At 45.1% G+C, this 12,865-nt stretch overlaps 1 protein-coding gene across 1 annotated transcript; it reads left to right on the top strand.

The window, feature by feature from the left end:
• The first annotated feature begins 1,922 nt into the window (after positions 1-1,922).
• LOC124795549 (serine protease persephone-like) lies at positions 1,923-9,437 on the top strand. The gene is made up of 7 exons (XM_047259621.1): positions 1,923-2,010; positions 4,380-4,646; positions 5,962-6,050; positions 7,397-7,512; positions 8,088-8,338; positions 8,876-9,027; positions 9,157-9,437. Exons 1-7 carry the CDS (start codon positions 1,923-1,925, stop codon positions 9,313-9,315), a joined length of 1,122 nt encoding a protein of 373 aa, XP_047115577.1. The 3' UTR covers positions 9,316-9,437.
• Positions 9,438-12,865: the final 3,428 nt, after the last annotated feature.

Raw genomic sequence — 12,865 nt, forward strand, 5'->3', positions numbered from 1 at the left:
GACTGCTAGTGATACGAGGCCTTTTGGATGCAGCACGGCGTTCCGTATTACCCTCCAGAACCCACAGATTCCATATTCTGCTAACAGTCATTGGATCTCGACCAACGCGAGCAGCAATGTCGCGATACGATAAACCGCAATCGCGATAGGCTACAATCCGAACTTTATCAAAGTCGTAAACGTGATGGTACGCATTTCTCCTCCTTACACGAGACATGACAACAACTTTTCACCAGACAACGCCGGTCAACTGCTGCTTGTGTATGAGAAATCGATTGGAAACTTTCCTCATATCAACACGTTGTAGGTGTCACCACCGGCGCCAACCTTGTGTGAATGCTCTGAAAAGCTAATCATTTGCATATCACAGCATCTTCTTCCTGTCGGTTAAATTTTACGTCTGTAGCACGTCATCTTCGTGGTGTAGCAATTTTAATGGCCGGTGGTGTATTAGTAGGTATGAATGAGTTACAGTCAGGGGAGCTTATGGGAGTATAAGATGAGTTGCATGCGTAAAGAAGGGGATTATGTTCGCATGCCGAAATTTGTGGGAACGTTTTTAAAGGTGCTGAGGAATGCAAAATGAGGCGGCTGGTATCCCACTTTTCAGTCCAAGTCTTTTAAATAAACAAAGATCTCATGCTCAATTTTTGTGCTCCAATAGGAGCATGTTTTACGCACGTATTTTATTTTATTTGTAATATGAATCTGTCTTATTTTAGTATGTAACTGAATTCTTTTGCTACTCGTCATAAGGTTATAATGAAATCTGTTTAGTCGATACTAATTACTGTGGAAGATAATTTATAAGTCCAATGTCATGTATTATGTGCAACTGGATGACGCTATACTCGATGAATATAGATAAGGGTACTTGACGGTCCATTAGGTTATCTAATTTGCGCCTCACATTTGTGAATGTATTACAGCAAAGCGTCTTCAAAACGGGACTGCACGAAGAATGGTGAAACCTGTTAGGATGACCTGGATTGCTCAGTACTGGAGTAACAGTGCGTGAAATATGGTGTGCCACGAAATACGCGTGCCCATTTCTGTAGCTAAGTGGACTCCTTAGCTGACTACTGCCATGTGGGGGGCCGGGGTTCGATTACCGAACCTACCAGGGGTTTCTTCGTGGGAGGATTGCAGAGGGTCGCTCTCAGCCTTGTGATACCAACTAAGGGGGTACCTGACCCACTGCACTAGGGAGGTACCTAACAACTTGGACTAATGAGGTACGTGACCCTTTGGTAGCGGCAACAACGTGCAAAGCCATCAATTGCTGGGAGTGCGGTGTGATGACGCTCCATCCTTTCATACTGCACCCAAATGAAGACATTTCCATCCAGTGTAGGAGGATGACACTGCGGTCGGTCAGTCCCGCTTATCCCCTCTGTGACCGGGAGAGCGGTACTACTGTTACTATGAAATTCAAGTAATGTTATATATCAAGCCACAAAAGTGATTACGATTTATTCTGAGAGGTTAAGGAATGTCGAAGATTCGACCCTTTACGTAGAATGAAAGTATTGCACAGGATCAGTGCCAGTGCAGATTGTGTAACTTGCCATGCAGTTTGACAAACGTGCATTTTCGGGATAATTACCGTGAAAGAAGAAAGTGTAAGAATAGACGAAAAGAGCGTTGTGGGCCCGGAACAACGGGCATCGGTCACAGCTTCCTTCCTTCCTTCCTTCCTTCCTCGCTTGTTTCCGTGAGCCCGCCGCGCGTCTTGCGGTGGCAGGACGCGGGAGCAGCGGTCTGGGACCCCTCCCCCCCCTCCCCCCTCCCCCTCTTCCAAATGACGCGCGTCACCTGCCTTCGCCCACGATTTTCCTCTTCTGCTCCACCGTCGCTATATAGCACGCCTCACCAGCACTCGCAACTCAGTCCACAAAATCTGACAGTCGAGCACTCACACAATGGCGACAACGGCTATACGTATTACTGTCTCTTGTGTGTTGATGCTGCTGTTGGAATTTGCAACGTCTAGCCCCCTCTTCTTCCAAGGTGAGTCTATGCACAGAACTTTAGTTGGCTTTCACTATTTCGACCTAGTAGCATTAGCTTTTTCTTTTTTTTTTTTCTCTCTGTCCGCAGCTCGTGGTCGTGCGGTAGCGTTCTCGCTTCCCACGCCCGGGTTCCTAGGTTCGATTCCCGGCGGGGACAGGGATTTTCTCTGCCTCGTGATGACTGGGTGTTGTGTGATGTCCTTGGGTTGGTTAGGTTTAAGTAGTTCTAAGTTCTAGGGGACTGATGACCATAGCTGTTAAGTCCCATAGTGCTCAGAGCCATTTGAACCATCAGTTTTTCTCTTTCTTGGGCACAGGACACAGGGAAATATTCTCTAACTAGTACCTCTCTTACGGTGCTACTATAACCAAGTAATTTTATCGGATGAGGAAGCTGTCAACAGTCTAAAATAACATCCCCTGTAGAACTTTAAGCTGTCAACAGTCTAAAATAACATCCCCTGTAGAACTTTAAGCTGTCAACAGTCTAAAATAACATCCACTGTAGAACTTTAAGGTCTGCTTCTGGTTAAGAAAGTGAAGATTTTTTTCCTAATCCGCGATGCTGTTCTGTGAAAACTAGCGAGTAAGACGTACTTAAGGTCCTCCGCAGGACCAGAGATAAATGGATGAAGATATTAATTTTAAAACGATGTCCCTCAATTGCTCGAGGAAAAGGTACTACAAGATAACTGTAGCCTTATTCCACGTCACAGAATAGAACAGTTTTCTACGAATCCTAATTTACCAAAGATAATGTGTTGGTATATCCAGGCGAATTGTGCAATGTGTCTACAAGGAATGCTGTCCAGACTCCCCCCCCCCCGCCGCTGTATGTACATGGACGGATCAAAGCATTTGAATACTATGCGGTACAAGTATTCAAAGTATTCGTGGTGCAGCATAGCTATGCTCTTCCTCCAGTTGACACAATACAACGGTTTTCTGCGAAGTCTGATTTACTACAGTTCAAAACAGGAATTATTAGTTATCCCATTAAAAGAGGACACGGGTTGCTTTAGAATACTGTACAAGTCGTAGGAGTGGCACCAGGTACTCGCGTGGCCGTTGTCCACTGTTGTAAGTCATGACAGCAAAGTGGTGCATATGTGCGAATCGGGTGCGTAGAATCATCAGCCGGCCGCGGTGCTCGTGCGGTTCTGGCGCTGCAGACGGGAACCGCGGGACCGCTACGGTCGCAGGTTCGAATCCTGCCTCGGGCATGGGTGTGTGTGATGTACTTAGGTTAGTTAGGTTTAAGTAGTTCTAAGTTCTAGGGGACTTTCGACCTAAGATGTTGAGTCCCATAGTGCTCAGAGCCATTTGCATAGAATCAGCACATTTGAAGGCGCGATGCAAGGGGAATAAGGAACCATCGTGAATAAACGTGTCCGTGACCACACTGTCAATTTGTTCGCACAGCGACGAGAAGTTACGAGTCTGTCTACAGGGAGTGGTGTACCACTCATGGCCATGACAGACGGCATAAGGTCGGTGGTCGTGAAAAGGTCCCAACCAACAGGGACCCCTGCACGAGTATCGCGCCTTGTCAACGACAAACGGTTTGAAAAGCGATAGGGAGTGTTGTTGTCAGTGAAGGCAAGTCCATTAGTAGCACTTACCAAGTGAGCGTTGCAAAGAAAACGACTTGTTACGGAAGTGAGAAGTCAGGTACTTTTCTAAAGGTCCTCGCTAACGCAGCTCAACTTCGCTGGGGCACTCAACCCGAAATTGGACAGTAGGTCAGTGGAGGCATCTTGTGTGGTTTGAAGAGTCATTTTTCCGTCTAAAAATGATGCCAGACATCGAGTTCGCCCACGATTTAATTATGTGTGTAAACCACAATATGTTGAGACCACATTTCAGGTCAGGTGTGATTCTTTGAAATCTGGACGGTGTTTATCGTACCACGGCTTGGTCCGCTCGTTGAGAGTAGTGAGAAGATGAAGCACGATATTTACTTTAGTGTTATCGGACACCAAGTGTCGCCCATTGTTCGTGATGTGTACACTGTGGAAGATGACAAAAGCATTGTTCACCGGACTTGAAGCATAGTGTCCCAGTTTGATGAAAATTTAGCCAACCCATCACATTTCATTGAGAGCACAAAATCACCCAATGCTAATCTTACAGGAAATGTCTCGGAGTGCAGTGAACTTATGAAACAATATTCGTGCAGTTCGGTAGTGCTATGAGATTTAATCATTAACGTGTCACATGATCTGGTTACGACGTACGTGAAGAAATGTGTGAGTAATCCTCGTCATAGAAATAAGGATATTACCAGAGTCAGAAGCGGCCTCAGACGGTATTAGCACTACGAGTCCTGGGCCCCTGTCTGCTCGCTACTTAACTTGGCCGCTACAGTGGAGGCGAGCCTCACGGTGCCCCTGGTGTCCGCAGAGGGCTCTGCCTGCCCCTCGGGCAGCTGCCTCCGAGTGCGCCACTGCCCGGCTGCGCTGCTCGCCATCCGCCAGCGCCGGCCGCTGCCCCCGCGCTGCGGCTTCTCCGGCCTGGAGGAGGTCGTCTGCTGCCCGGAGGCGGAGGTGCGGGCGGAGGAAGGGGACTCCAACGACATCCCCAGCGGCGACGCCTGGGCCTTCCCTGCGGCAGAGCGGCGGCCCAGCGAGGCAGGTGAGTCCGCCGCACACTCTGCCCTGCCCTGCTCTACCCCCACGACTCACACAGTGGACCAGCACTGCCCACTCGTGCTGCTTTACTTGTTATCATTTACATCTGACTCACTACCTTCTTACTAATAAAAGTCGTCTTTTCACTATATCGTACTGTATACATACTAAAAATGGAGCTAATTTGTTTACCGTAACTGAATCAACTGTGTGTTCTTGGTGAAACATTCTAACTAAACAAACCAAACACTATTTTTTTGCCTTGATTCACAAATATGGTTCCTGAATGTTTTATGAAACTTGTAGCTTTTTATGGATGAAGCTTTAGAGTAATTATGGAAAGTAAGGATTTAAAATTCCCAATTTAAGTATTGACCATACCCCTGTAATGCTTTCACCCCGTCCCTCACAAATGGAGCGGCCTACACTTATACTCAGTTCTTTTTTTTCTATCTACTGTGAAGCCCAGCATTTGCCATCCATCCCCTGTAATCTAATATTAGTGTCTAATGTACGACTATTTGATAACTCGCTCGTGACAGACACATTTAATTACAATCGTTCTCTCTCCAAATACTCCATTAACCTGAATTCAGGACGTCATGCATTTTCTTGCCACGCTCAATTACTCTGTATGGAATCGTAAGACAGTCTAAAGCGCGTTCCTGGATTCAGTAACTTCACAGCCCTTCACACAATTGTCAGTTGTGTATAAGAACACCGCCAAAGAACACAGCAAAAATTAACGTCCCTGTATTTTGAAACAAGAATCTAAACAAGTCATAATTTCTATGAATTTGATGCGGCCCACATTGGCAAATACCTCGTATCCCTGGTACTATGCAAGCACCATATTAGTCACCAAACAGTCTACAGTTACTTCCAGAAAATAGCGCGCCTGGAACCAATCAATAAACAGAATATATAAACAAATATATCAGTATTCGACTACTGTAATGACATCAGCCACATAGTTTCTGTCAGATAAGTGCTTTGTTTTTCGGCATTCCTTCATTTATGGCACCAGATATGAGAGTTTGAACCTTCACTGATTACCTACTCGGGACTCCACAAGTGATAAGCATTCCGCAAGAGAAGGGTCGTAGCCTACAACAAATGAATTTCACATAATCCAATCAGTCTAACTTATTCATTTAGAAATAGAACAGGTATCTTCTTAAACTTCCATAATTTTCTGAAGTCATTTTACTACATTATGAAAATTATAAATGTCTTAAGTCGTAGTAATCAGGTCTCTTATATGAGTGGAAAGGCTATATGTAACGTGTATTACATTATATTTTTTCTCTTATCTACAGCGTGCAGTTCTTACAAGGATATGCGGGATGGTCTGGAAGACTACATTCTGCGTGGGAAACTGGCTGGTCCGCACGAATTTCCACATATGGTGAGTCCAGAAGATCTTAAAAGAACGTTCACCACTGCATGAATCGCGTCATTGTGAATTCACTGGTCAATACGTAATACAAGGATAAGTTTCGAGATCAAATGAATCAGCAATTCGTAGAATGGACAACGGAGAATTTCTACAGCAACAAACTGCTAACGATAGCACATCAGTTCTACTGCAGTGACTCTGAAATTGTGTGCAACGATTTCTTTTCATGGCTCTCTTATTACACGTCATTTCTGGAATGAAGCACATAAGCGACACTGATTTATTCTTTGCGAGTTATTTAAGCAAGAATAATTCAGCATAGTGACGCTCACCCAAAGAATTGTGGCTACACATCAAGATTAAACCTCTATACTTTCTCTAAAATAGTGACAGTAAATCTTTTCCCTTATGCTACGTCCATTTTACGCGAATATTCATTTCTGCACGTACTGTGGACCAAGACACAAGTTATCGACCCCATTTTCTTTGATTACACTGCGTTTACTGTAGCAACCGTATTAGTTATGAATGCCCTAAATAATTACACTTTGTCATCAGACGTAACACTGTATGGGAGAGTGGCCTGCTATCGTTATCAGGGATCTTAATATGAGGCTCTGTTCTTAACAAACACCTAATTTCTCTCATGGTAAGCAATCTATGGGGCAGAAGAACCACAGCATTACACATTTCGTTCGCCATTCCAACCATTTTAGCATCTTTGGATCTAATATGAGTGTTGCCAAATGTTAAAGACAATGTCCTTTGATTGCGAAAAGTTAGTAAAATGCGTCTCTTGTTGGACTGAATGTAGCGGGAATCCAGCTCAGAGTAAGGAGGTATCATCAACGGTCGACGTCTCCGGAATGGAATGCAGAGGGGGGGGGGGGGGCGAAGAGCATTAGGGGCTGTGGCAAGTATGGCGAGCTTTAGGGCGACATTCGAAGTACTGTACGATTTGTTTATACTTCCGAATCATTATTAAGGTTTAACGTACCGTTGACGTCAAAAGGTCATTAGAAAGGGAACGGAAATTCGAACCGGTTACATATGCGGAAGGATTCAACTGTGTCGTTTTGCATTACGCCTTTGTGATTTAGGGAAGCCACAGAAAATCTGACTCAGTATGATCAGATGAGGATATGATCTGGTGACCTACCGAATGATACTCCAGAGTCGAAACAAATATACCCTCTCGTTCGGTCTCAGTATTTCCGCTTGAAATTCATATTATAGAAAATAAGTAATACTCTCAACAAATGCATGGTGGTATTTGTGTGTAGGATCTGTGTTTGCCTGTTACAGCGAGGACAAAATGCTGGATCAGATTCTTAAACGCCTGTGGTGTGTTGCAGGCGGCGCTGGGCTTCAACGTGCCCAACACGGAGGGCCTCAGCTGGCTGTGCGGAGGGACTCTCATCAGCGACCAGTTCGTCCTCACCGCGGCCCACTGCTGCGCCAATAGGGTCACGTGAGTACTGTTCTGCTGCTTCTATGAAAATGTGGGGAACACAGCGTTCCCATCTACACATATTGCCCTGAACATCTGAGTTAGTTTTGGAAAGATGGTCATACCACTATAACGACACTAGTATATTCCACTACACGAATCGCTTATGCGATGGCCGTCTCTTTGGGCTCAGTCGTTGCAGGCGACAGTAAGGGCCGTTCACTTACGACTAAGTCAATTCGTCAAGTTCCCCTGTCCAAGAAACACGTATATGTCTTGTTGTTTGAGGTGTATATTTGGTCTCTCTTGTCGGTCGGAGATCTACACACTCTTAAACCTTCAGTGACAGATCTCAGCGGAGCAGTTAACCTTAATTTCACTCTCTTACGGTCCAACAATTTTCACTCCCCTAGCAATTAATTATGAAATGGTCAGTTACATGGAGGCTTGTTCAGATATGTGTCATTTACGCATGTGCTCTGTTCGTTTGAAAGTAACAAACGCGATACCTCAGTGTCTCAGCTGCAAGCATGCAGTAACTGTAGATAAAGAGCGGTCAAAGCAGCTGTGAGAACCGCCACGTACGTGTGTTCCAGGGGAAGGCCAGTCGCGGTACGCCTGGGAGTAAACAACCTCACAGCGACAGCGGACGGCGCAGACTACGGGATCTCGGAGATCGTGCTGCACCCCAGCTACAGGAAGCGGCGGTCCTACGGCGACATAGCGCTGCTGAGGCTGGACAGGAGGGTGGAGTTCAGCGACGCCGTCTTCCCCGCCTGTCTCAACACGCAGGACGGAGACCCGCCGAGTTTCACTGCCGCCGGCTGGGGCGCCACGAACGCTGCCGGTAAGCGAAGGAGGCAATCTTGTCTCAAATCCTATCACTGTATGCCACTGAATATTTTCTCAAATACGTGAACTAGAAAATATACCTTTCCTCGTATCTTTGCCATTTCGAGCCACCCAAAGAATTATCATCTTTCACTCATAGTTTTAAGCCTCAAAAATAGTTACTAGAATCAAAAAATTACGCTTGCCTGACTGAGAATGAAACATTTCAAATCAGCTCAAAATACTGAACAGTGCGATTAACAGCTTCCTAAAGTAATAGATGAAGCAGTATGAGAATGCATTCAGTCTTCACGAGATGTAGACCTAGGATGAGTTATGCATTGACACTGGAAGTAGAGTGGTATGTATGGAAATATTTATGAACGTCCAGTCACTTCTCACCGTTACTTACCCCCGTCCCCATGCCTTCTGACTCTCCCAGTGCCAAATGTAAGACAGAGACAAGGTCATATCGTTCTTGGTACAAGCCGCGCCCTTAGCATACCATAATTTAAATGTAAGAAACAAAGTCGTCACTCTCCTTTTGTTCCAGGAACGCGACTGAGCTCTGTGCTTCTGAAGACCACCATCTACCCACGTCCGTTATCCCAATGCCAAAATGCCTACAAGGAGAGATTTCCACAAGGAATGGACTCGTCAGTGATATGTGCCGGAGACCCACAGGGGAAGACTGACACCTGTGTTGTAAGTACTTACTTTCTATGACCAGACACATCCTACCTGATGCGTCCCACAGTGACAGACAACTGGAGACTCCTCCAGTGAGCTGTGCCCACCGACTGCTCCTCAGTACGGCGTGCTCTCGTTTTCCAGGGCGACTCCGGCGCCCCTCTGGTGACTGGCCGCTCCGCCCCCTACACGGCGGTGGGCGTCACCAGCGTCGGTCCCCGGCCCTGCGGCGGCGCCCTGCCCGGCGTGTACACGCGCGTCTCCACACACCTCGGCTGGCTGGAGGGACGCGTCTGGCCCTAGCCACCGGCCCTGCCTAGCGTCGCGTCGCCACTGCTGCGCTCGTGGCCAAAGGACGGCCCGGAGATCCAACTCGTCTGCACTTCGTAGCCTGTGTAGTACAGGGTACCTGCCAATCTGTGATACGTTACGTGTGATATAAGACGATTTACTTATACTACGTCCGCCCCAGTAGCTCAGTGGTCAGCGCGGCCGTCTGTCACGCAAAGGGGCCCGGGTTCGATTCCTGGCTGGGTCGGAGTTATCTCCTCTCAGGGACTGGGTGTTGTGTTGTCCTTACTATCATTTCATCAACATCAGTGGAAGGCAACGGGAAACCGCCACTGGAATCACTTCCCTAGACGCTCATGCGATGGACCTCTCTAACGAGGCTTCCTCCATGACATGAGCTGCCGTAAGGCAGAACACAACGGTTTTTTTTTTTTTTTTTTTTTTATATATACTGCGTTACTTGTTGGTTCAAAATTGTGTTTCAGAAAGTCTGTTGTGTAATACTGTATTGACAACAAGTAGAATGTTCTGCAAAAACTATGCTGAATCGCCGCTCGATTAACGCTTACTTTTATATCTCACTACAACTCTCTCTTACGTTTTTGCCATTTTTTATGCAGAGGGTATCATTCACTGAAGTAACTCGCTAGCACAGTTTGGTAGTTCATCAGATTTGTGACAAGTGTATCGAAGTAAAATGCCACAGACTTTCTTGTACACATAAATTCAAAGCTGACACAAAGTGTATCGTGCAAATTGCACATGAAAGTGCGACAGTTAGGCAGAAAATCGCTTAGAGGTATAACAATGCCAAGCATTTATATGAAATTGTTATTTATTGTATAAAACCTGTGATTAAATTAAATATCTGCTAATAGTTTAATGCTTAAGGAACAAACAATGCTTCACTACTTGCCAATCTCATGATTTCTGCAATGGAAAGCATGAAACTGCTCTTCGCAAGAGTTAAACACTGTTGTATTTTAACTCCCCTGTGGTAATAATTTATTATGTTTCATTTTTATATTTTTGTGCTAAAATATCATCACCGTCTACTGTGATACTGCATCATTGTTTAGCCATCATCACACCTTGTAATAAAATTATATTTCATGGAATTTCCTTCTGCCTTTTGTTTCTTAGCAACCAGAATTGCCGCATGACTATTGACTGTAGCATTACTAACCACAGAAATAACATGTTCCTAAAATTCAGGCATTAGATATGTCGGGAAAAACATATTTCTAGACACAATACACAAAAACAACAAAAGTAATTGTGATTCAGTGCAGAATTTTTCCTTTTTATTGGTTTTCTGTTGATGCAGTTGTTTCTATAATGGCCTGTGGAACAACTTTTATGTTTTTAGAAAAGTATGTGTTTCCATCGTACTTGACAAAGCATATATTTAGAACTTCCTAGGTCTCCTCCTTATTTTTCATATTTCTCATATTGCTAAGTTTGCAGCCAGAATTAATCAGTAACGTAAATAACCCACTAAGTTGTGGATAAACAGATCAATCTTGCGACTTCATTAGGAAATTTAATTTTACCCAATATAATTTTCCTTCCATATACCACCACATTATCTTTGCCATTCTTTTTCTTTCTACTACACTCAGCTTCAAAGGACGGAAATAAGTTTTTCAAACTACAGATATGCAGTTGTGGATAAACAGATCAATCTTGCGACTTCATTAGGAAATTTAATTTTACCCAATATAATTTTCCTTCCATATACCACCACATCATCTTTGCCATTCTTTTTCTTTCTACTACACTCAGCTTCAAAGGACGGAAATAAGTTTTTCAAACTACAGATATGCCCACTGAGACATTTTCGAATATTTGGTAGGTCTTTCTATCAGCCAGTGGGAAGCTTTCGCGGTTTATAAGCAACGAGATGTTCATTTTTTGGATGTGCATTCGTCTATCTGGTGCTAATTTTCGTCGAGATCAGTTTTATTTGTGCTAGACGGCTTTGTCTATTAAGTGCGAGCTGCATCGAGTTTCTAGAATGATGAAGAAATCGGGTGAAATCATTTGAATTATTTGCCTTGGAGAATTCTAAAAATGGTTCAAATGGCTCTGAGCACTATGGGACTCAACTGCTGTGGTCATAAGTCCCCTAGAACTTAGAACTACTTAAACCTAACTAACCTAAGGACATCACACACATCCATGTCCGAGGCAGGATTCGAACCTGCGACCGTAGCGGCCGTGCGGTTCCAGACTGTAGCGCCTTTATCCGCTCGGCCACTCCGGCCGGCGGAGAATTCTAAGCGACTCGTTAGGTTATTTCAGCAATTTATTCTAAATATTTGTACAGTTTAACTCTCGAGTACTTCGCGCTCAAGCTTGCGGAAATATACTTCCGCATGATGAGATGGAACTTCACAGCCTTCTCACTTTTGATTACATGGAAGCTGATTGTAGGAACAAATGTTACCTCTTCAATGCGTAGCAGCGTAGATCAAACATTAAGTCCCTTCGTTGTATAAAGTCGTGTATTGTGAACGTGTTCTTCCGATTACGCTTTTCGCGATTTACACTATGTGATCAAAAGTATCCAGACACCTCCAAAAATATACGTTTTTCATATTAGGTGCATTGTGCTGCCACCTACTGCCAGGTACTCCATATCAGCGACTTCAGTAGTCGTTAGACATCGTGAAAAAGCACAATGGGGCTCTCCACAGAACTCACACACTTCGAACGTGGTCAGGTGATTGGGTGTCACTCGTGCCATACGTATGTACGCGAGATTTCCATACTCCTGAACATCGCTAGGTCCACTGTTTCCGATGTGACAGTGAAGTGGGAACGTGAAGGGACACGTACAGCACAAAAGCGTACAGGTTGACCTCGTCTGTTGACTGACAGAGACCGTCGACAGTTGAAGAGGGTCGTAATGTGTAATAGGCAGACATCTACCCAGACCATCACACATGAATTCCAGACTGCATCACAATCCTCTGCAAGTACTATGACGGTTAGGCGGGAGGTGAGAAAACTTGGATTTCATTGTCGAGCGGCTGCTCATAAGCCACAAATAATGCCAGTAAATGCCAAACGACGCCTCGATTGGTGTAAGGAGCGTAAACATTGGACGATTGAACCGTGGAAAAACGTTGTGTGGAGCGACGAATCATGGCACACAGTGTGTTGATCCGATGGCAGGGTCTGAGTATGGCGAATGCCCGGTGAAAGTCATCTATCAACGCGTGTAGCGCCAACAGTAAAATTCGGAGGCGGTGGTGTAATGGTGTGGTCGTGTTTCTCATGGAGGTGGCTTGCACCCCTTGTTGTTTGGCATGGCACCATCACAGCACAGTCATACATTGATGTTTTAAGCACCTTCTTGTTTCCCACTGTTGAAGAGCAATTCCGGGATGGCAATTGGATCTTTCTACACGATCGAGCACCTGTTCACAATGCACGGCATGTGGAGGAGTGGTTACACGACAATATCATCCCTGTAATGGACTGGCGTGCACAGAGTCCCGACTTGAATCCTACAGAACAGCTTTGGGATGTTTTGGAACGCCGACTTCATGCCAGG

Source organism: Schistocerca piceifrons, chromosome 4, assembly GCF_021461385.2.
Source record: "Schistocerca piceifrons isolate TAMUIC-IGC-003096 chromosome 4, iqSchPice1.1, whole genome shotgun sequence".
Lineage (NCBI taxonomy): Eukaryota > Metazoa > Arthropoda > Insecta > Orthoptera > Acrididae > Schistocerca > Schistocerca piceifrons.

Excerpts from the sequence above, each read along its gene's own strand:
- LOC124795549 (XM_047259621.1), top strand. The coding sequence starts at position 1,923 with ATGGCGACAACGGCTATACGTATTACTGTCTCTTGTGTGTTGATGCTG. Across the intron at positions 2,011-4,379 it reads TAGCCCCCTCTTCTTCCAAG|TGGAGGCGAGCCTCACGGTG; the intron begins GTGAGTCTATGC and ends TGGCCGCTACAG. Across the intron at positions 8,339-8,875 it reads GGGCGCCACGAACGCTGCCG|GAACGCGACTGAGCTCTGTG; the intron begins GTAAGCGAAGGA and ends CTTTTGTTCCAG.